This window comes from Schistocerca serialis, chromosome 2, assembly GCF_023864345.2.
Source record: "Schistocerca serialis cubense isolate TAMUIC-IGC-003099 chromosome 2, iqSchSeri2.2, whole genome shotgun sequence".
NCBI classification, from domain to species: domain Eukaryota; kingdom Metazoa; phylum Arthropoda; class Insecta; order Orthoptera; family Acrididae; genus Schistocerca; species Schistocerca serialis.
This window is the reverse complement of record NC_064639.1, coordinates 141,593,344-141,617,994: the sequence shown is the minus strand read 5'-3', so window position 1 is coordinate 141,617,994 and position 24,651 is coordinate 141,593,344. Positions and strand designations below refer to the sequence as shown.

The window sequence follows — 24,651 nt, the reverse complement described above, 5'->3', positions numbered from 1 at the left end:
AGTTCATACAGCTGTGGACTGACAAAGATGTGTGTTTTATCAGACACGCGTGGAAGTAAATTTGATGTTTGCTTACAGGTGAATGATACAGGTCTGGTAGGCATTGAAAGTTGTGCGCAACGTTTCCGTAGCACGGAGATAGAGGATCCAAAACAGGATGGATCGGCGCTTTGACGAAATGGAGATGGTGCGGTAATCCGTTTTCTACTTTTGAAGAGACTCAACGCTGCAACAGCCCGTGCTGGGTTGTGAGTTGATGCAAGTATACAGTAACACCTCAGCGTTATATGAGACAGTGCTCAGGTGCCGCAGACGCTTTCAGGGTGTCTAACATGGCTGCATGGCGAAAACCAATTGCAGGCCATCTCTCTATGAAGAACTGGCAATTGCTACAGACATGGTGGTAAATTGTAATAGAGGCAAAAGGGGAAATCTATCATGAGTCAGCTTTCAACATCTGGCGCAACATGCTGAGAATTAATCCAGATAAGCACCAAACTGTTTGCAACTAACCTGGAATAATTAGGTACAAAATGTCATATTATGACGTATTCTATGCTGCGGCTATTATTGTAGTATTAAATATAGTATTAATTAACCAGTGACTACAGCACCTATTAAATAACCATGCATGGCACTCAGTACATTTAGGAGAAGCAATTTCGGTTTCTAAGGTTCCGTACTTTATTCAGTAGAAACGGAATCCCTATGGGCGCGCTTTATTGTCCGCCCGTCTGTCAGTCCGAATACACTACTGGCCATTAAAATTGCTACACCAAGAAGAAATGCAGATGATAAACGGGTATTCATTGGACAAATATATTTTACTAGAAGTGACACGTGATTACATTTTCACGCAGTTTGAGTGCATAGACCCTGAGAAATCAGTACCCAGAACAACCACCTCTGGCCGTAATAACGGCCTGGATACGCCTGGGCATTGAGTCAAACAGAGTTTGGATGGCGTGTACAGGTACAGCTGCCCATGCAGCTTCTACACGATACCACTGTTCATCAAGAGTAGTGACTGGCGTATTGTGACGAGACAGTTGCTCGGCCACCATTTATCAGACGTTTTCAATTGGTGAGAGATCTGGAGAATGTGCTGGCCAGGGCAGCAGCTGAACATTTTCTGTATCCAGAAAGGCCCATACAGGACCTGTAACATGCGGTCGTGAATTACATTAGAGTTTCGCAGGGATCGAATAAAGGGTAGAGCCATGGGTCGTAACACATCTGAAATGTAACGCCCACTGTTCAAAGTGCCGTCAATGTAACCAATGGCACCCCATACCATCACGCCGGGTGATACGCCAGTATGGCGATGACGAATACACGCTTCCAATGTGCGTTCACCGCGATGTCGCCAAACACGGATGCGACCATCATGATGCTGTAAACAGAACCTGGATTTATCCGAAAGAATGACGTTTTGTCATTCGTGCACCCAGGTTCGTCGTTGAGTACATCATCACAGGCGCTCCTGTCTGTGATGCAGCGTCAAGGGTAACCGCAGCCATGGTCTCCGAGCTGATAGTCCATGCTCCTGCAAACGTCGTCGAACTGTTCGTGCAGATGGTTTTTGTCTTGCAAACGTCCCCGTCTGTTGATTCAGGGATCGAGACGTGGCTGCACGGTCCGTTACAGCCATGCGGATAAGATGCCTGTCATCTCGACTGCTACTGATACGAGGCCGTTGGGATCCGGCACGGTGTTCCATATTACCCTCTTGAACCCATCGATTCCATATTCTGCTAACAGTCATTGGATCTCGACCAACGCGAGCAGCAGCGTCGCGATACGATAAACCGCAATCGCGATAGGCTACAATGCGACGTTTATCAAAGTCGGAAACGTGATGATACGCATTTCTCCTCCTTACATGAGGCATCACAACAACTTTTCACCAGGCAACTCCGGTCAACTGCTGTTTGTGTATGAGAAATCGGTTGGAAACTTTCCTCATGTCAGCGCGTTGTAGGTGTTGCCACCGGCGCCAACCTTGTGTGAATGCTCTGAAAAGCTAATCATTTCCATATCACAGCATCTTCTTCCTGTCGGTTAAATTTTGCGTCTGTAGCAAATCATCTTCGTGGTGTAGCGATTTTAATGGCCAGTAGTGTATCAAATCCGTTTTTCCTGAAGATCGTGTATATGTATGAAGTTTGAATTTATGTCACATACTAAGAACTACGGTTCCTTGCCGGCTGGAGAAATTGAAACTTCTAAGTCAATGCAATCAGATGATGAGGCCATTCATGTCACATATTTTGATATTCCCAAACTCACTCATCAAAATCTATAGGATACTTCCCGTTGACCTAGAAACATGAAATTTGACTAGAAGCAAGGTTTCCCTGTACAAGTAAATGAAAAAACCCAGAAAATAATTAATTAGTAACTATATCACACTATAAACATATTTCTATTGTCATCTGCTATCAGACTTCAAACTTAAAATTAAAGAATGTGGGATGTTCTGGAACTCCCGGGATCGATATCGTACCATTATTAACGTCGATGTCAGATAAAATCGTCGACATGATCGTCATCCAGAATGGATGAACTGCCTATATACATTACTAAATTTGTAAGGAAGACTCAGAGTGTGAGTTCTATTCTCATCTGGCCACTTTTGTAACGATGCAGAAGCTTAAACTGGAAATAGTACTTTCAGAACCTGTAAGTAAAATGTAACTGTAACCATAGACATAATTTTCCAATGTAAACAAAGATGTCAGTTGGCAGCATGGCAGATTCTGCGCTGTTTTAGTGCAAAATTCAAATAAAAAGAGATTGTTCAACGATTACTCATATGTTCAGCAACATGATACTAATCGGGTTTCAGCATAAAATAAAGCATTACACCATAAACAATAATAAATCAGTTTCGCTACAAAAAACCGGTTTTGTCCAGTGCGTAGGATAAAATAAGGTAGCCATTTAAATCAAGAGAAAAAACTTGAAAACAAGTAAAAATATTTATTCTACTGCAAAAAGTGTATGAAAACTTACAGACATCGTTCAGCATACTACCCAGGAATGTGATGAATCTTTTTCTGGTACCAACACTGGTTTTTAATAAAGAACTTAACAAAATAAAAATATTTCAATAATATAGGCCAAATTCTCAATAAAAGGGTCCGATAAAAAGCTGAAAACACTCGTTATTAACAACAGAAATCAGACGCGAAGTAGTTGTCTTCTTCTAGGCTGGAACATTGTTCATAGCCCACCCACGACAAGATAGACACTGGATCAATCCCTTCTTGATGATGAGCCTAAACATAGCACATTAAAAAATACTCATGCTTCGTTTGGGTTTTCTTCGCCTGATGAAGAAAAATCTTGTTTTAAAAATTTTAGGCTGTTTTGATCTTTCCAACTGTTGTTTTCTGTTTCTTCACCTTCGCTACAGCTTGGCCCTTTAGTTCCTTCCACATAAGAAGTTTTCGTTTTGACTTTTTGTTTTCCTCTTTGTCTTTTCTGGCTTTTTCTTCAGCTTCCATATCAGTTTTATATAGAGAGTATTACTGTTCCGCCCTTTCTCCTACTGGTGATTTTATTTGCACTTACTACGAAGTCAACCTTGGGGGAGGCGTTAGAAGCTTTTTTACTACCCGGTTTTGCCCTATGTGGTATATTCTATTTCGCCCCGCAGTATATACCATTTCGCCCCATAGTCCAAGTTAGCATTCACATTAATTACAAACACTGAAATACACAGATAACATGGTTAATCTAAATACTTACTTACCTATTATTATCAGTTAATTTTTCTCACCAAGACACTGCACCATGAAGCGCCAACGTCGAAGAAAATTTCAGCAAACTTTAAAAATGTCTAGAAGCAAAACCAACAGGCGACCTCTAATTATGGTTATTTGCGACTCGCAAAATGACATTTGTTTGCAGTTCTATAGTATCAGACTGATGACAGCGCACGCCATGGAAATCTGAAGCAGTCCGGTTTGAGCCACATACCCGGTTTTATCCTCCTTTCCCCTACATCTTGCTAGTAAGATGTAGCGAATTATAGTAACAGATCAAAACAATTTTGGTCAGGCCAGCTGCAACAACGAAACTGCAGTCGATGGTTTAACGATATACTAGCTATGCACTAACTGAAGACTGAAGTCCGCATTACGCCTGTTGAAAGTGGGTGATGCTGTTTCTCGGGACTGCCGTGGTGTGGTGCTAATAATTCAAGAACGCAAGGGCAAAGTGCCACATGATAATACTACGAATATCTCCTGACGATATTACGAAGGTGTCGCGGGAAGCTGGACAGAGGGCTGTTTTCGCTCCAGCTCCCGGCCCATTCTGCAGAAGACACAGGCACATATGTTGCTTACGACTCTCCATTTTTCTTCACTGACCGTATTATGTTGGCCACGACACTCAGGGACGTCTTCATATTTCTGCAGATGAAAAATAAGTCCCATAATGATGACTAGATGATTTTAGGGAAGAAAGTTTTCTTGAACAGCCAAAATGCAGACTTCTACAACCAACGTCTCTGGCTAGTTTCCATCATTGGTAGAATTGCGTCGACTTAATAGTAGAGAAGAACTAACACCATCACCAAGCTTTTTAGTCGCAGCTTGATTGTTCCGAGGTAATAATTAAAACTGCAAGACTACCCGCTGTATTGTATTGTGAAACTGGATGAACATCGTCGAAGAACCCCGACTTTTAGAAAAGACGGTGGCTCACCTGGCGGCTGAGATGCTGAGCCGGGACTTCCCCGTCAGCAGGTGCCTGGTCTCGCAGCGGTAGGGCAGCGCGCCATCCGCCTGCGTCACGTGACGTATATGCAGCTCCCCAGACGGGAACACAGAGTAACGGCCGCCTGTAACACACACTCAAAGTGTAATCACGATCGACAGAGGCCAACTCATCAATTTTGGAAAAAAAAAGTTTATGCTTCAGAACACTATCATCTGCTGATAAATAAATCTTTACCTATCTGTTTCGATCATCTGATGATCTTCAGGTATGATAAAATTATTTACACACAACCTGTACCGCAACGTTCTACTGAAGCATCAAATAAAACAAATATTTTTGGAAGGGGGGCAGTTTTTTTATTGTTTTGATGTTGCCTGCCGAAAATTCCTCTCCTATTCTGATCTATGCATCTCACCGTGACCCACTCAACCGTCTTCCTCTATAGTTTTTACCCTCTTTATCTTCCTCACCTACCATGAAAACTATTCCTCGATGACTTAATGTAGGTCCTAATATCCAGTCCCATTTACTTGCTAATGTCTTCACCGAATCTGCAGAGAACTTCCTCATTTATTATATTTTCTCACCACCTACTTTTTAACATATTTCTATAGCAGCACATCTCATATGTGCCGCTGGGTACGTCTTACAGCTCACTGCGAGATTTCAGAATTTCTGTCTCACCGTGATATAACGTAGTTTGAATATTCCCGTGTCTCAGGCATTTTCCAGGCGTACCTCCCCTTATGATTTTTTTTAGCAGTGTTATTCGGTGTTACTAGATGAAATTAACTGCAGAACTCGATTGAAGAGCTATCATGCTAAGGGAGCTAAACGTCAGTTTTGTATAAATTATGTTTTCTACTTATTTGATATGTGAACAGGACTTTTACATGCTACAAGGGTTGTTTCAAATGATAGTCGGTGTAGGTGCTACGGGCAGTATATGGCACGGGAGGTAACTCCTATTCCTGCTAAACGGGGAAAGTGCAGAATACATTACAATAGTTGGCTAGACTTCCTCTTGTTCCTGCTGTTTTGTACTTGTTTCTTGCGTGTATCTTCGTTGTCGGTACAATGGATACTGAAGTGTTCAGCCATCCTGATTGAGGTTTTTCGTGATTTCCCTAAATCGCTTCAGACAAATTGTCGGGATGGTTCCTTTGAAAGGGCACGGCTAATTTTCTTCCTCGTCCTTCCCTTGTGCTCCGTCTCTACTAACGGGACGTTGAACACTAATCTCCTACCCCTCTTCCTCTCACATTAAGTGAGATAACTGGTGCAAAAGGATTGTATCCTGAGAAGAAAAGAGACCTCGGAAGTATGATGGAACCCAGTTTTTCAGTGAATTGTGCCAAGACTGAACAGTAAAATGGTTACTAGCGGTAGATACGTTACAGAACTTGTCTAGTGGACTTAGCTCGTTTAGCATTTCAGTCCAGAATAGTGAAGAAAAGTCAGTGTTTTATTATTATTAACATTATTATTGGATCATGCCAAGTGCTATCTTGCTTTCTTAAAGTCAATGAACAAATCTTCATGTGGAGCTAGTGCATATTTATGTTACTGTTTTTTGAATAAATTTTATCGCGAATAACCTGAACAGTACATTTTGTTACTTAATCTCGCCATCGTGATAAATCTTCAATTAGCCATTCTACACTTTCATTTCTACTACCGGCGAATTCGTATGTCGTGGAGTTTAACAATTACTCTCACCAGGACGGTTTCAGGTGGCGCGAGCAGTAGTGGATATGATGGAATCATATGATGTAAGTGCATGACAACGTGTAAGCTAAATGATAATGTTTCAGGAGTGGCTGAATATTTGCTTCGATCTCATTTCTCTGAGACTACATTCATCTGTGCCGTGAAGGTTGCACGCGCCCTCATGAAGATGAACAAAGTGCTACTTATGAAACGCAAAACTGTATCTGTCAGACATGACGCTGATGAATTGTCGATGTTAATTGTCCGTAGAATACGCAGAAATTATTGTTCACATAAGAGTGACTATAAACTATGATCAGTGCGGCCCACATTGACATATGTTGTTTCTGCTCTAACAGACTTAACAAGAGCTTCATGTGAGTGATTTCAAACTTCAATTTGTCCTCTAACCATGTAGACGTTAATTAATTACAGTAATGAATGCGTGTAGTGGAACAGGAGCACGTAGTTGAGTTTCTTGTGGCGGAACATGTATATGGATTTTGGAGGCACCGGACAACAGCGTTCCCTAAACTGTGTGTACGTGCGTATAGTCGTATTTCTGTTGGACCAGACAAATCCAACATAATGTGTCTAAAAGAATACTGCGAATACAGAAAACACAATTATAACGAGCAGTAACGAAACATTTACAACTTCTAATCTTTATTTCACCAAAAGTGTGTTTTGAAAAAGGGTGTTTACTACACTGATAATATTAAAGTGTACTTCAAGTGCACTTATCCCTTTTTCGCCCAAATGCCTATAATAGGCCAATGGACTGCGCTCACACGGCTGGAACACTAGTATCTCCTCAGGATCAATTAAATTTTCACAGTTACCTGACTGGATGTCGGTGACGATGCGCTCGGCGTTCCCCCGCAGCCAGGACGTGACGACCACGTGGTCCCTCACCAGGGAGGGCACGTGGCAGCGTAGTACGGCAGTGTTGCCAACCATCACGAACTCGTCATACACCTGAACCTCATAGTGCTGCTTCTCCACAGCTGGAAGAGTCAATAATGGACACTATTATTGACGAGGAAGACACATATGTTACATTGCATTACATTTTTATTTATTGATAGCTGTTGCATTGGACTCAACCATCTTGTGAGTCATAGGTAAGCATTATATTCCATTCCTACTATATTTTTTCCGTGCCACACTGAATATACGATGGTTGAATGAAAAGTAATGCCTCCACCTTCGTTAATTGGGTTTGGATGGGAATGTTTTAATAAATCAAAAGCAGAAATAATCCTTAGAATGTGATCTTTAATTACCAATGTTCACTTTTCCACACAATCACCAGACAATTGGATACATTTCTGCCAATGATGAACACGTTTTCTGAAGCCGTCACGGAAGAAGTCGACACTCTGTTTCTGCAACCACAGTCTCACAGTTCTCTCAACGTCTTCATCCGAAGCATAATGATGTCCCCGCAGATCGCCTTTCATATCGGGAACAAATGGAAGTCAGTCGGTGCTAAATCTGGACTGTATGGAGGATGCCCTACAGTGGTGAGATTCAGCCTCTGACGTTCTGCTGTGGTGGCACGTGAAGTGTGTGGTTTGGCATTGCCATGCTGCAGGAAAACGTTTCCCTTTTCCTTTCGGACCCTTGTTAGCCGTCGTTTCAGCGTTCGCAGCGTTGTGATGTAACGCTCTGAATTTTTTTTGTTCCAGGATCAAGGAAATCAACATGGGTGACACCATCTGTGTCCCAGAACACTGAGCCTTGGTTTTTCCAGGTGAGGGTTGCGTCTTGAATTTCTTTTTCTGTGGCGAGTCTTTATGTCTATATTCCATAGACAGACGTTTCGTCACTGGGTCGTTATGGTGCACCCACTTTTCGTCTCCTGCCGTAATTTAATGGAGAAAGGCGTCACCTTCATTCTCTTAACCCGAGAGGAGTTCCTGGCAAATTTCCAGTCTGTGCGCTTTCATTTCAGGAGTCAGCATCTAGGGTACACATCGAGCACAGATCTTCCGATAGCCAAGCAAAGCAATCTTGTGAAATGCCGATTGTGCTTGCAATTTCTCTCTGAGTGATACGATGATCGTCCTGAATCAATCTGTCAACATTTTGCTTGTGAAACTCGGTGGTTGCTGTCACAGGACGTCCAATTCTTTGTTTGTCACGCAGGTCAGATGGTCCTGCCTCAACATCTTTAAACTTACTCGCCCAACGACGCACAGTACTCACATCAACACAATCACCATCAACTGCTTTCATTCTCTGATGTATCTTCAGCTATCAATAATTCAATGACTGCACGTTGCTTAAATCTCATTGACTGACCGTCTGCGCAGGGTCCCCTACTTTACACTGTAACAACGCAACAGTTCAGTGCTAAGGCTCCCCGCCAACTGGAGCTGTAGAGAAGAGGTATACTTGGAAAAAGCCGGGATATACAGGAAGATTTAAATACATTACGTCATTGTCATGCAGTCATTCCGAACTCGGATATTGGATTGTAAGGCATATCCAGGGCCAGATATACACTCAGTTCACAGTTTAGTAATGATGAAGATTAGGTTGAATTTTGAGGGAATAGTTAGAAAAAAATCAGTGCGTGAAGAAGTGGGATACGTAAGTACTAAAGAATGAAGAAATACGCTTGAAGTTTTCTGAGGCTATAGAGACTGCAGAAAGAATAGCTCAGTCGGCTGTACTGTTGAAGTGGAATGGACGTCTCTAAAAACAGCAATCACAGAAGTTGGAAAGAAAAACATAGATACAAAGACGGTAACTGCGAAGAAACCGTGGGTATCAGACGAAATACTTCAGTTGTCGACAAAAGGTGGAAGTGCAAAAATGTTCAGGAGATTCAGGAACACAGACATAAAAGTGACTTAGGTATGAAATAACTAGAAAGCGAATGGAAGCTAAGGTGAAATGACTATATGAATAATGCGAAGAAATCGAAAAAGAAATGGTAGTTGGAAGATCTGACTCATCATATAGAAAAGTCAAAGCAACCTTCGATGAAATTAAAAACAAGGGCGGCGACATTAAAAGTGCATTGCGAATTGCACTGCTAAATCCAGAGGAGAAAGCGGATAGGTGGAAAGAGTACATTGAACACCTCCATGAGGGGGAGGCCTTATCTGACGACGTGACAGAAGAAGAAACAGGCGCAATAGAGAAGATGGTAGATCCAGTATTAGAACCAGAATTTAGATCTTTGGAAGACTTGAACTCAAATAAGACAGAAGGGATCGATAACATTATGTCGGAATTTCTATAAACATGAGAAGAAGTAACAACAAAACGGTTATTCGCGTTGGTGTCTAGTATGTATGAGACCGGCGATATATCGTTAGACTTGCCGAAAAACACTATCCACAAATTCCCAAGATTGGAAGAGCCGACAACTTCGAGGATTATCTCACAGTTAGTTTAACGTCTCATGTATTCAAGATGAGTCAAGATGGTATTCTCAGTGAAAAAACAAAGCAGTAGGCTTTACCAGAAATATCGACCCTTAGACAATGTGTCTAATAGTGTATTTTAAATACGACAGTATGCCATCTTAGGCACTGGTTCAAATGGCTCTGAGCACTATGGGACTTAACATCTATGGTCATCAGTCCCCTAGAACTTAGAACTACTTAAACCTAACTAACCTAAGGACAGCACACAACACCCAGTCATCACGAGGCAGAGAAAATCCCTGACCCCGCCGGGAATCGAACTCGGGAACATGGGCGCGGGAAGCGAGAACGCTACCGAACGACCACGAGCTGCGGACCTTAGGCACTGTATAGCACTTAAAACACTTGATAATGGCACTCTGAAGCCTAAATCATGATCGTGTAAATGTAACACTGCAAATAAAACACAGTCTAATTGCGGTAGTGACTTTAAAGAGACATTTTAGATGTAGTGCTACAGACGAATGCTGAAAATTTGCTGGACTGATAGCGTAAGGAATGAGGAGGTCTACCCGCAGAATCGGCGAGGAAAGGAATATATGGAAAACACTGACAAGAAGAAGGGACAAAATGATAGAATATACCTTAAGACATCAGGGACTTCTAGAGGTTAAAAACTCTACACGAAAGTCGAGATTGGAATAAATCCGGGTGCGTCGAACCACTCAGACGATCTATGATTTGGAAAACGAGAGAGAGAGGGAGAGAGAGAAAAGAAAGGAAGAGGGTCGTTGTTTGGGAACATAAAGTCCATTTCGAGTCAATGATCGGTTCAGTTAGACCAGAGAACCCAGTCTATACTTTGTAAACACAGCCCACACAATTATGGAGCCACTACCAACTTGCACAGTGCCTTATTGACAACCTGGGACCATCGCTTTGTGCAGCGCCACACTCCAATCGTATCATCATCTGTTAACAATTAAATCGCGACTCATGTGACCACACCATGGTTTTCCAGTCGTCTAGGGTCCGACCGATACGGTCAAGAGCCCAGGAGAGGCGTCGTAGGCGATGTCGTGCTTTTAGCAAAGGCACCCGTCTGCTGCCAAAGCCCATTAAGGCCAAATTTCGCCACACAGTCCTAACGGATACGTTCGTCGTACATGCCACATTGATTTCTGCGGCTATTTCGCGCAATGTTGCTTGTCTGTTACCACTGACTACTCTACGAAACCTCCGTGCTCTCGGTCATTAAGTGAAGGCCGTCGATCACTGCGTTGTCTGTGGTGAGAGCTAATGCCTGAAATTTGGTATTGTCGGCACACTGGGATCTCGTAATCCCGAATTCCCTACAGATTTCCGAAATGGTCTGTCCCATGCGTTTAGCTCCAACTACACGTCCTCATTCAGAGTCCGTTAATTCCCATCGTGTTGTGGGTGACAATTCGCAATTTTTCACAAACACAACTTTTATTGATGCAAGTTCACAAGGTAACAATAAGTCTCCTAATTGAGGCAAACAAAAGGTCACTTCTAATTTTTCCTCAAAGGTTCGTGGTGACACACACACACACACACACACACACACACACACACACACACATACACACACCAGTAAGAGTCCAATTCAGAGACGAAGACGTAATCTTCAGTAGTCGAAGTACACGAGGTCGGCACGCAGAGTGAACTGAACTTCAGGGCTCGTTCTAGCCCCTAAATAGCTGTCTCCAGCCAGTCAGGTTTGGCGTAGTGATACTTCCTGCACGCCGTGGCTCGAACTCCCCCTGCAGGAAGTAGTGCTCGGAATATCTGTTTCTATTGTCTTCTATGTAAATAGCCAATGTTTGCCGTGGTAATTTTGGTACGCCTTGGACATAGACAACCTCGTCCTCTGTGATGTAATATGGGTTGCCGGCCATCAGGGGGTACCTTGGCTCCGGCATAACACATCGTGTGGTCATAAACAAGTCACAAACATTTTCACATGAATAACCTGAGTAACAATGACAGCTTCACCAATGCACTGCCATTTTATACCTTGTTTGTGCGCTAGTACCTCTGTATATGAATATATCCCTATTGCATTACTTTTGTTATCTGAATGTACACTGTACAGTGTCAGTATTGTCAGCAGAAGTGGAAGGATGACTCACCAGCCCGGACCTGGACGCGCCGGCTGACGATGGTGCCGGCGGAGTTGTGGGCGGCGCAGCGGTAGGCGGCGCTGTGCACCTCTGGGCGGTAGCGCTCCGCCGGGAAGGGCGCCAGCAGCAGCGTGCCGTTGTCCAGCACCTGCCGCAGCCCGGACACCGCGGACGCCTCGCTGCCGTCCGACAGCAGCCACGAGATCCTCTGCAAGACATCGCGCTGCCAGGTTAAGAGGGAGGCTGGCTGGGCAGTAAGGGTCCTGCCAGAGGGTGCCACGAAGAGGGGCGCCCTTAGACTCCTTGCTGCTGCGATCCAGCAACCGTGAAGGAGAGAAAGGAAGAGGCACTGGGGTTTAGCGAAGACGGATCACTCATTTAGATTGACAATATCAGAAGGAAACCCTGTCGTGAATTTGCACTGATGAGTCAAAACCACCTGCTTAATAGGTTGTTGCGTGGCTCGTGTTCCCACCATGATGTATTTTACATATTAACAGAGTCTTCCTTCGGTTCTTGGTAGAACCACATAATAATAAATGAAAAGCACCAGTTTGCTTTTGTTCTACAATATTATTTTTATTGTTAACTTACTAGTAGCGCGCTCCGTTGGTGCGCCGGCCTTATCACTTGGCACCGAGCTGAGTCGGGCGGGTTGCGTCACCGACTTGCTAGGCGCTCAACGGGCAGTGCGGCACTATGCTTTGGAATTTTTTCAAATTGTTCCATCTTTGAGCCCCCGGTTCGCGATGTACGCTCCCCGGTTACAGAGGTCAGGGATCACACTTTATTAATAATTATAGTACAAAGTGATATCTCCAGTTACAGTTACATTTTCAGCAAGTACACCAAGTCCTTTCATCCATACATGTATTTTTCCATCATTACTAACTTCTCTACAGGAGCGGGTATACAATGTAAAAGACATATTACTATGAACATAACTACGTCTACTTTGAGTCTTAGGGTCGATTCCACAATGCAACGTATTGTAGGCAATAGCATCTCGATCGGTGAAGGATTCCAGTCCAGGAAGGGAGGCGTTTTCAAAAATGGTTCAAATGGCTCTGAGCACTATGCGACTTAACTTCTGAGGTCATCAGTCGCCCAGAACTTAGAAATAATTAAACCTAGCTAACCTAAGGACATCACATACATACATTCCCGAGGCAGGATTCGAAACTGCGACCGTAGCGGTCGTTCGGCTCCAGACTGCAGCGCCTAGGACCGCACGGCCACTCCGGCCGGCGGAGGCGTTTTCGCAACGAACAATAGCTAGGGTAAACCACCCACTACCAGAATTTCCAGTAGCAACGTCCAGGGTGGAATTAACTCTGCAGCCACGGAAAAATGTCTGAAGATGGCCTTGTAAGCCGAAAACCGGTCAACAATAAAAGTAATACTGTAGAATAAAATCAAACTGGTGCTTTTCATTTATTATGTATTTTACACCCTGTTTTTAACGTACTTCCACCACTCTACGTTCATTTAAATTGCTACCGTCACTGAGTTGCTGCTTGCCTGACCGTGAGAGGAATTAGCAGCGCGTATCGGTATATCCCCTCTCGTAGTATCTTTGCTCGACTGCTAATTACTTCCGGTCATTGTCTATCGTAAGGGAGTTCGCATCGCGAGTTTGGGCCAGCCAGTCAGTTGGAACGCGTCTGGAGCGTACTCCGGACCTGCCAATCGGGGCGTTGCAATGGGCGATAGTGCAGTCGGGTTGGAGCATTATTGAGGTCTGCGTCAACATGGCTCACCCGATCACTGCTGCCACGCACCACTTGAGCCGGGCCACGGTCTTGGTGGATCGTCGGTCGGTCGTCCCACCGGACGACGCGTTTTGGCTCGCCGATCGTTCATGAGACAGCTGTGTGTGTATGTGTGTGTGTGTGTATGTGTGTGTGTGTGTGTGCGCGCATCGACTCCCGATTTGTCTTCCTGCGTGCTTAGTTGCTGTTGGGTATCGTTCAGGTCTTCGTGTATGTATTTGTCAGGTTGTGTGTGTAGTCGGTGTTGTTTCCACTGACGACTATTTTAGATGTTGTCGGCATTCTGCAGCGAGTCGGTCGGCAGTTGCGGACAAGGGAAGTTATCTCCACGCGGTGCAGTCGGCTGGGTCCGCTGGTGGTCCCTGCTTAGTGTCGGAGCGTGTGTTCGATCGCTACGAGTTTCGTGGTTCAGCGACCCAGGACGTCAAAGTTGAGTAGTGGTTTCAACTACCCAAGCCACGTCCATTCATGTTGTGGTTGTTCGTTTCGGTAGCTTGCTGTTGGGAAGATGTTCGCGTGAGCAACACCGAGTGTTTCTACTGCTCAAATTTAGCCACCATGTGGTGCAATTAACTATTTTGGTTGACTACAATTCGAGTGCACCAGTAGAATTTTCTGCCTTATGGCCGTTAGTGTTCTGGTTACCTGCCCTGGCCACTAACATTGTCAGGCAGCGTCCTTTCCTCACCTGTTATCTCTGTCCAACATGGTGTGTAATTTTGACAGCTAATACGTACTCCATTGTGGATTAGCACGTTTGTAACCTTTTCTGTTTGAGTTCTCATGTACTGGTTGACGGTCGGTCCGTGGCTGTTCCCTGGTTGGGTTCCGACGGATCAAGTGTAGTTGGCTCACCACCTGTCTCGCCTAAGTGAACGAGGGCAGACCGACCTCCCTGGAGGCTTATGAGTGCCACCTGTGTTTAATTGTCTGTTTTCAGCTACTTAAAATTTAAGGGTTATGGTTATTTTTTTCTTTTCTTAAAAATTTTCCAAAATTAATTCTTAAAATTATCTTTAAAGTTTAAACATTGCGGCCTTCTGGCTTTAAAAGATTATGGTAACATACTTTAAGATGTTGAAACTTAAATGTGGCCTTCAGCCGTTGTTATTGCACCTAGCATATGTTTGTTCTATCTGCTTTGCCTTGAGGCTTTCCACTTAGCCGTGTGATGTTTTTTTATTTATTTTATTTGCCTCTTTAATTGCATTTTTATCTTGTTGATTTTTAAGATTTCTTGTTTATAAACGTAGTTGCCTACTGCCTTTAAAAGACTGTGGTAATATATTCTAAAATTTTGATATTTAATCGTGGCCTTCAGCCATTTGTATTGCACCTTGCATATGTTAGTTCTATCTACTTGGCTGTGATGTTTTTTAATTATTTTATTGCTGTCTTAATTCGATTTTTATCTTGTTGATTTGTTAAGATTTCTTGTTTGGAGGCCTTCAGCCGTGAAAGAGTTGCATTCGGTAAAGGTCCGGCTACGTGCAGCTTTGGTTGTAAAAGATATTAAATTACAATGAATTACAATTAGAAGGTGAAACTGACCCCTTTCCACAATCCTAATTCTAATTACCTGTTCTGCTCAGCGGATTTAGCGGGCTTGTCAGTCCGTCTTTGGGGACGAAAACATCACTGACTCCACGTGTTAGGTATCCGACAGTCTGTTGGTAGGTTTGTGGCGGTATGTGGCATTAGATGTCTACGCAAATGTCATGTAATTCGAGTAAATGACGGACTGCTGATTAGTGCACGCGATGATGGCGCCCGGTAGCGATCCAGACGGGTTCCACAGGATTTACATCAGGCGAATTTGGTCGCCGAGACGTCAACTTGAGTTCTCTATAATGCTCTTCAAACCAGTGTAGCGGAGTTCTGGCTCCGAGACACAGACAATTATACTGCCCAAAGATGACATCACCGTCGGGGAAGACATCAAGAGTGAAGGAATGCTGGTGCTTAGCAGATGTCAGCGTGGCTTCCGTTACTACCACAGATCACATGCAAGCGCAGTAGAATGTTTCCAATAATTCAATACTGCTCCCACTAGTCAGCGTCTGTGGCACGCCGCTCATTTCGAGCTGCCGCTCACCTAGATGACTGCGTTTTTGGAGGCGACCATCGACCTAGTGTAGCATAAATGTGATTCACTCGACGAGCCGACACGTTTCCATTGATTGACTGTCGAATCCCGGTGGTCCTGAGCCCTCTGTAAACGTAATTGACGATGTCGTTGGGTCAACATGTGAACACGTAGGGATGGTCTGCTGCGGGGTTCCATGTCCAACAATGTACGATGTATGCTCCGAATGACTTGTGCGTGCACCAGCGGTGTGCTCTTTCGGCACTGATTCCATAGATCTCCATCTACCCTACTTTACACAGTATACAAGCCTCTGAACCCCATATTCTGTGAAGAGTCCAACCATTTAACGGCTAGTAATAGTTTAACTGTCGTCCTACCACTTTCCACAGATGGTCACGAGAGCAGTACGTGAACATTCGACTAGATTCTCCGTTTTCGAGAATACTCTGAACTTCGTCAAAGTAGCTTATCTCAATAGATTTCCTCATTTTCAGATAATATCTTCGCTAGGGTGATCCCTCGTCCGTGTCTGCTCCGCTCACATACTTTCGTTACCGCGTCACGTGACCGCCACGGCATCCAACTTCACGGTGGGCAGCGATCATAATTTTTTTGGCTCCTCAGTGTATCAAAACTGTCAATATGTTTTTCCAGTGAAGTTATTTGTACCAGTCACTGCATCAGGATCAGATTCTGGTTCCTGCAAATCCAATGTGTTAGGCATTTTTCCACTTTCAAGATTTTAAACATGGCTGCAACAGCAACTGCTGAAATTCTTCAGGATAAAGGATGACAGCCAAAACAGTTGCAGGATAAGTTTTTTTATTAAAATTCTTGACCAAGGTTTCGGTATGTACACTCCTGGAAATGGAAAAAAGAACACGTTGACACCGGTGTGTCAGACCCACCATTCTTGCTCCGGACACTGCGAGAGGGCTGTACAAGCAATGATCACACGCACGGCACAGCGGACACAACAGGAACCGCGGTGTTGGCCGTCGAATGGCGCTAGCTGCGCAGCATTTGTGCACCGCCGCCGTCAGTGTCATCCAGTTTGCCGTGGCATACGGAGCTCCATCGCAGTCTTTAACACTGGTAGCATGCCGCGACAGCGTGGACGTGAACCGTATGTGCAGTTGACGGACTTTGAGCGAGGGCGTATAGTGGGCATGCGGGAGGCCGGGTGGACGTACCGCCGAATTGCTCAACACGTGGGGCGTGAGGTCTCCACAGTACATCGATGTTGTCGCCAGTGGTCGGCGGAAGGTGCACGTGCCCGTCGACCTGGGACCGGACTGCAGCGACGCACGGATGCACGCCAAGACCGTAGGATCCTACGCAGTGCCGTAGGGGACCGCACCGCCACTTCCCAGCAAATTAGGGACACTGTTGCTCCTGGGGTATCGGCGAGGACCATTCGCAACCGTCTCCATGAAGCTGGGCTACGGTCCCGCACACCGTTAGGCCGTCTTCCGCTCACGCCCCAACATCGTGCAGCCCGCCTCCAGTGGTGTCGCGACAGGCGTGAATGGAGGGACGAATGGAGACGTGTCGTCTTCAGCGATGAGAGTCGCTTCTGCCTTGGTGCCAATGATGGTCGTATGCGTGTTTGGCGCCGTGCAGGTGAGCGCCACAATCAGGACTGCATACGACCGAGACACACAGGGCCAACACCCGGCATCATGGTGTGGGGAGCGATCTCCTACACTGGCCGTACACCACTGGTGATCGTCGAGGGGACACTGAATAGTGCACGGTACATCCAAACCGTCATCGAACCCATCGTTCTACCATTCCTAGACCGGCAAGGGAACTTGCTGTTCCAGCAGGACAATGCACGTCCGCATGTATCCCGTGCCACCCAACGTACTCTAGAAGGTGTAAGTCAACTACCCTGGCCAGCAAGATCTCCGGATCTGTCCCCCATTGAGCATGTTTGGGACTGGATGAAGCGTCGTCTCACGCGGTCTGCACGTCCAGCACGAACGCTGGTCCAACTGAGGCGCCAGGTGGAAATGGCATGGCAAGCCGTTCCACAGGACTACATCCAGCATCTCTACGATCGTCTCCATGGGAGAGTAGCAGCCTGTGTTGCTGCGAAAGGTGGATATACATTGTACTAGTACCGACATTGTGCATGCTCTGTTGCCTGTGTCTATGTGCCTGTGGTTCTGTCAGTGTGATCATGTGATGTATCTGACCCCAGGAATGTGTCAATAAAGTTTCCCCTTCCTGGGACAATGAATTCACGGTGTTCTTATTTCAATTTCCAGGTGTGTATAAATATACCTTCATCAGAAGTAAAAAATCCTGAAAACATCTGTGCACGGTCTACTTATTTCCATCATGCTGGATGTCAAGGCAACAACCTGAAATGATTCGACAAATTTGTAAGAAACCTTCAATGTTGCATAGAAGTTGATCGTTATTAACTGATTACTAGTTTCGGTCCTATTCAGTCCATGTGGAATAGAATACAAGGTCTTACAGTTTGTACAATACGTAAGGCCATGCCAAAATACAGAGAAGTTTTAATTGGCGATGGGATGGGGCTATACAGCTGTCAAAAAAAAAAAAAAAAAAATATGGTTCAAATGGCTCTGAGCGCTATGGGACTCAACTGCTGCGGTCATAAGTTCCCTAGAACTTAGAACTACTTAAACCTAACTGACTTAAGGACATCACACACAACCGTGTCCGAGGCAGGATTCGAACCTGCGACCGTAGCGGTCGCGCGGTTCCAGACTGTAGCGCCTAGAACCGCTCGGCCACCCCGTCCGACACACCACGTAAGTCATACAATAACATCCATTACGTATGAATGCTGGACACATAGCAAACGTGTGTGGCTGAGTGCAGCATTTTATTTACAAAATGACCGTAATGTGCTGTATGCTGCGAATTTCTGCTACGTGAGCCTTAACCTTAGTTAGGCACACTAGGAAAGAGGGCACTGACTATGATTAAGTGGTGGCTCTGAGCACTATGGGACTCAACTTCTGTGGTCATCAGTCCCCTAGAACTTAGAACTAATTAAACCTAACTAACCTAAGGACATCACACACATCCATGCCCGAGGCAGGATTCGAACCTGCGACCGTAGCAGCAGCGCGGCTCCGGACTGGAGCGCCTAGAACCGCACGACCACCGCTGCCGGCGACTATGATTAAGGTTCACATTTAATTATTTCGTTGCAGGCAGCATGGTACGGTCGTTTTTTAAATAAAATGTTGCATTGAGCCACACATACTCGCTATGTGGCCAGCATTCGCACGTAATAAATGTTTTTGGGTGTCTTTGTGGTATACAACTTTTTGTCAAACTTTCCTGTACTTTGGTATCGCTTTAAACATAGCACAAACTGTAAGACCTTATACTCTGCTCCACAGAATGATTTTACAACGGTCTGAAGAAGTCCTAAACTAGTCATTAGTTTAAAAAAAACTTCAGTGCAACGTTAACGGCCTTCTTTCTAATTTTGTTGAATCTGGTCATGAGTTACAGGCACATCACCAATCACAGCCACTGGGATGGATGAACTGTGGTATAGAGCTAAAGCAGCGTATAGTTACGTATCTATATGGGGCATCCGAGCTACACTATGTGATCAAAAGTATCCTGACACCTGGCTGAAAATGACTTACAAGTTCGTGGCGCCCTCCATCGGTAATTCTGTAATTCAGTATGGTGTTGGCCCACCCATAACCTTGATGACAGCTTCCTCTCTCACAGGCATACGTTCAGTCAGGTGCTGGAACGTTTCTTGGGGAATGGCAGCCCATTCTTCACGGAGTGCTGCACTGAGGAGAGGTATCGATGTCGGTCGGTGAGGCCTGGCACGAAGTCGGCGTTCCAAAACATTCCAAAAGTGTTCTGCAGGATTCAGGTCAGGACTCTGTGCATGCTAGTCCATCACAGGGATGTTATTGTCGTGTGACAACTGCTCCACAGTCCGTACATTATGAACAGGTGCTCGATTCTCCAAGAAAGAAGCAATCGCCATCCCCGAATCGCTCTTCAACAGTGGGAAGCAAGAAGGTGATTAAAACATCAATGTAGGCCTGTGCTGTGGTAGTACCACGCAAAATTACAAGAGGTGCAAGGCCTCTGCATGAAAAACACGACCACACCACAAGACCACCGCCTCCGAATTTTACTGTTGGCACTTCACACGCTGGCAGGTGAGGTTCATCGGGCATTCGCCATACCCACACTCTGCCATCGGGTCGCCACATTGTGTACCGTGATTCGTGACTCCATACAACGTTTTTGCACTGTTCAATCGTTCAATCTTTACGCTCCTTACACCAAGCGAGGCGTCGTTTGGCATTTACCGGCGTGATGTGTGGCTTATGAGCAGCCGCTCGACCATGAAATCCAAGTTTTCTCATCTCCCGCCTAACTGTCATTGTACCTGCAGTGGATTCTGATGCAGTTTGGAATTCCTGTGTGATGGTCTGGATATGTGTCTTCCTATTACACATTACGACCCTCATCAACTGTCGGCGGTCTCTTTCAGTCAACAGACGAGGTCGGCCTGTACGCTTTTGTGGTGTACGTGTCCCTTCACGTTTCCATTCTCACATCGTAAACAGTGGACCTAGGGATATTTAGGAGTGTAGAAATCTGACGTACAGACGTACGACTCAAGTGATACCCAATCACCTGAAGACCTTCGAAGTCCGTGAATTCCGCGTAACGCCCCTTTCTGCTCTCTGACGATGTCTAATGACTACTGAGGTCGCTGATATGGAATACCTGGCAGTAGGTGGCAGCACAATGCATCTGAGAAACGTATTTTTTGTGGTGTCCGAATACTTTTGATGACATAGTGTATGTTTTCTCGACGTCGAGCCGGGTTAGAACAGTGTTGCTACCAGTGGTGACAGATCGCGGTATTAAATTTCGCACTCTGTATCCACCGAATTGCTTACAAATAAATCATGTTTTCTTTTTTCTATACCGTAAATGCACGCCAGTAACATTTAGTTATTTGCTATCCTTCCTGGTTTAGCAATTTTAATGGACAGCAAGACATGACGAAATGAAATAAACGTGGAATAGTGTGCACGCTGTGTTCAGGTTTTGGGAGAATACAGGGTGGTTGAAATTAGACTTTCACTACTTGAGAATGTTCCCACAAAAAATGAGTGATCGTAGGACAATGAAACTTTGTGAAAACATTTTTAAGGGCATGCGAAAGACAAATAACGAATAAATCATTGTGAGAAAGCCATTTTAATTTTAACATCAGAGGGTACCATTTATTAATTTCGTACGATGTTTATGTTATAGGTTACAAATGTTGCTCACTGTGACGACCAGCTGCATTCACGACAGCCTCTAACCGCACTACTGCTGCTTGGGATATATCTCAGGTAATGATGGCTACGTCTCTGGCTACGTTCATCTTCAACCTCCAACAGGTGTTTGTGTCCCGCTTGATAAACCCTGTCCTGCAGGTAAACCTCCAGCCAAAAACTCACAGGGATTCAAATCAGGTGATCTTGATAGCCATGCAGTTTGTAACGATAAACATTTGAAGCTGCCTGCCGTACGATCCTACTGTCACCAACATACAATGCGCGTAAGGACTACGAAGCTAAGATTTGAGAAACTGGGGTTCATAAGGAGGCATACAGATAGACGTTTTCCCCTCGCTCTATTTGTGAGTGAAACAGCAAAATGTTCAAATGTGGGTGAATTCCTAAGGGACCAAACTGCTTAGGTCATCGGTTCCTAGACTTACACACTACTTAAACTAACTTATCCTAAGAATGACACACACACACCCATGCCCGAGGCAGGACTCGAACCTCCGGTGGGAGGGACCGCGAGTTCGTGACATGGCGCCTCAAACCGCGCGGCCACTCCGCGCGGTGGAACAGCAAAGAAAATGAGTAGTGATGGTACAGTATACTCTCCGCCACGCACCGTACGGTGGGTTGTGGAGTATCTATGTAGGAGGGATTCGGTTTCCTCCAAATGTGTTAACGGAATAACCGAGTGAGCTCACGCGCAACATCAGGTCGTCGTGTCGTTACTTGCGAAGAGCGGCATCTCTGTTGCTGTGGTTTTGATAATACACTGTACATCCCTGCTCACCTTGTCCAGACGCAAGTTGACTGTCTGCAGTTGTATTGCACACTGATGCTGTTGTTTCAGCCATAGGTCGCCGTAGCAATGCCGACGCCTAACGGCAAGTCATGACGCAAATCCTGCAGCTCACTGTCTGAACATCATTCCTATGACGCAGGGTACCCATACGGTAAATAGTTTTGGGTCTACACTGGCTCAAGTAGCGAAGGTTCCGTTATACCCACCTTGTACAAATATTTCGCGGTCTAAACATAAGTCCGGTAGTGGAATCACTCACCGGAGGCGGTTTGCCGTGTGCTGCACAGTGAATGGCGACACCGGAGGAATTGGAGAAGTCTGCACGGTGCGGTGGCTCCTGCAGGAACACCGGGCCCTGCGAGGCTTCCTCCCTGGACCCCAGTGCCACACACCATCCTGTAAGAAGGCAATGGTTCACAATCAGAAACATACACATTTTGAAAACTCGATGATGACATGACAAGCAGTCCACAATGCATAACTCTGTTGATTGCCAACATAAACCAATTTAAACGCCTCCCATACTCAAGACACACCAGAAATTGTACAGATTTATTCAAACCGCCATCGTCGCTCATACACAACAGCAGAAATTTTCTTATCACAGTCTTTGCTTCGCATCCATTCATAGAGGTTCACCTTACTTACAAGGTACATTCGCGAAGTGTCTCGCAACCATTGAACTCATGTTTTACGCGTAGGCATAGCCAACCCACTAGATGACAGTAATGCACATTTTAGCTGTTCGTTTTAGCTGGTTCGTAAAAGAACGTCACTTGCAGGTAATCTTTGCACGCGGCAGCATAGTGCCTTGGCAGAGCAAGAGAAGTATATCCTGACCCTATACTATTTGAGTATGAGTGATATAGTGAACTGTAAGAGGACATGAAATTTCCCGGCAGATTAAATCTGTTTGCCGGACCGAGACTCGAACTCGGGACCTTTGCCTTTCGCGGGCAAGTGCTCTACCATCTGAGCCACGGAAGCACGACTCACGCCCCGTCCTCACAGCTTTACTTCTGCCTGTACCTCGTCTCCTACTTTCCAAACTCCACAGAAGCTCTCCTGCGAATCTTGCAGAACTAGCACTCCTGGAAGAAAGGATATTGCAGAGACATAGCTTAGCCACAGCCTGGGGGATGTTTCCAGAATGAGATTTTCACTCTGAAGCGGAGTGTGCGCTGATATGAAACTTCCTGGCAGATTAAAACTGTGTGCCGGACCGAGACTCGAACTCTGGAACTTTGCGTTTCGTAGGTAATTGCTCTACCATCTGAGCTACAGAAGCACGGGACACGCCCCCTCATCACAGCTTTACATCCACCAGTACCAATATCTCAGATGGTAGAGTACTTGCCCGTGAAAGGCAAAGGTCCCGAGTTCGAGTCTCGGTCCGGCACACAGTTTTAATCTACCAGGAAGTTTCATATCAGCGCACACTCCACTACAGAGTGAAAATATCATTCTGTAAGAGGACATTTTTTATTTGCGTGTTACGGACCAAGATCTGATGGTTAGTTTCGACGTCAAATCCCTATTCACGAATGTCCCAGTGTCAGATACTGTGAACATCCTAGAAGAACGCGTGGCACCTGATATATGTGAGCTTGTGCCCCACTGTCTGACGACCATCTATTTCAAGTGGAGAGGTCAATTTTATGAACAAATTGACGGTGTAGCTATGGGCTCACCCCTATCGCCTATCGCAGCAGAAATTTTCATGGAGGCATTTGAGGAAACAGCCCTCCAGTCCGCACCATTACGTCCAAATTGTTGGCTTCGCTATGTCGATGATACTTTCGTCATCTGGCCCCACGGAGAAGAGGAGTTACAGAACTTCCACAAGCACCTTAACCAACAGCATAGGAAAATTCAGTTTACAATGGAAACAGAGAAGAATGGGGTGCTGCCTTTTCTCGACGTGGAAGTTTATCGAAAACCTGATGGTAAACTCGGCCACAAAGTGTACAGGAAACCAACCAATACGGACAGATACCTTCACGCCTTCTCCCACCATCACCCCACGCAGAAGAAGTCCGCAATGCACACGCTAACGAAGAGAGCGTACAGGATAAGCGACGAAGAACATCTGAAGACAGAACTTGAACGCCTCAGGTCCATCTTCGGAACTAATGGCTATGGGAAGCAGATGATAGACAGCACCATGTCGACAAGGGAGAAGACTAATAGGGAAGAGGAGAAGGAGGCACAGAGCATTGCTGTGTTACCATATGTACAAGGGGTCACCGAACGTATTGGCAAAATTCTACTAAAAGCCGACATCAAACCAATTAAATGTGATTTGAGACTTTCTCGGCGTATTCCATTCGTGAAATCTTCTCGGGTGATCAGCCGAGTAAAGGCGTCGTCTTCTCGCAACGTTTCGAAGGGTTTCGTACCCATCACTTCGCTTGAAGATGATGGGTACGAAACCCTTCGAAACGTTGCGAGAAGACGACGCCTTTACTCGGCTGATCACCCGAGAAGATTTCACGAATCAAACCAATTTTCCGAAGCAGAAACAAAATATCAGACATGCTCGGTTCTACCAAGGATGCAGTTGACAAACTACACACAGCTGGCGTGTATGAAATTGGTTGTGCGTGTGGATTAGTCTACATAGGTGAGACGGGACGTCCGATTAGCACAAGGCTCTCGGAACATGAAAGATATATCCGCCTGAAACAACACACTAAGCCAGC

At 45.3% G+C, this 24,651-nt stretch overlaps 1 protein-coding gene across 1 annotated transcript in view; it reads right to left on the bottom strand.

Moving 5' to 3' along the window:
* LOC126455789 (Down syndrome cell adhesion molecule-like protein Dscam2) overlaps positions 1-24,651 on the bottom strand; it is a 222,835-nt gene that overhangs the window by 149,192 nt on the left and 48,992 nt on the right. Inside the window, exons 2-5 of the mRNA XM_050091551.1 lie at positions 22,209-22,345; positions 11,981-12,179; positions 7,284-7,448; positions 4,717-4,852 (exon numbers count right to left, since the gene is read on the bottom strand). Of these exons, the coding sequence (XP_049947508.1) occupies positions 4,717-4,852; positions 7,284-7,448; positions 11,981-12,179; positions 22,209-22,345 (637 nt within the window). The remainder of the gene's footprint in view (positions 1-4,716; positions 4,853-7,283; positions 7,449-11,980; positions 12,180-22,208; positions 22,346-24,651) is intronic.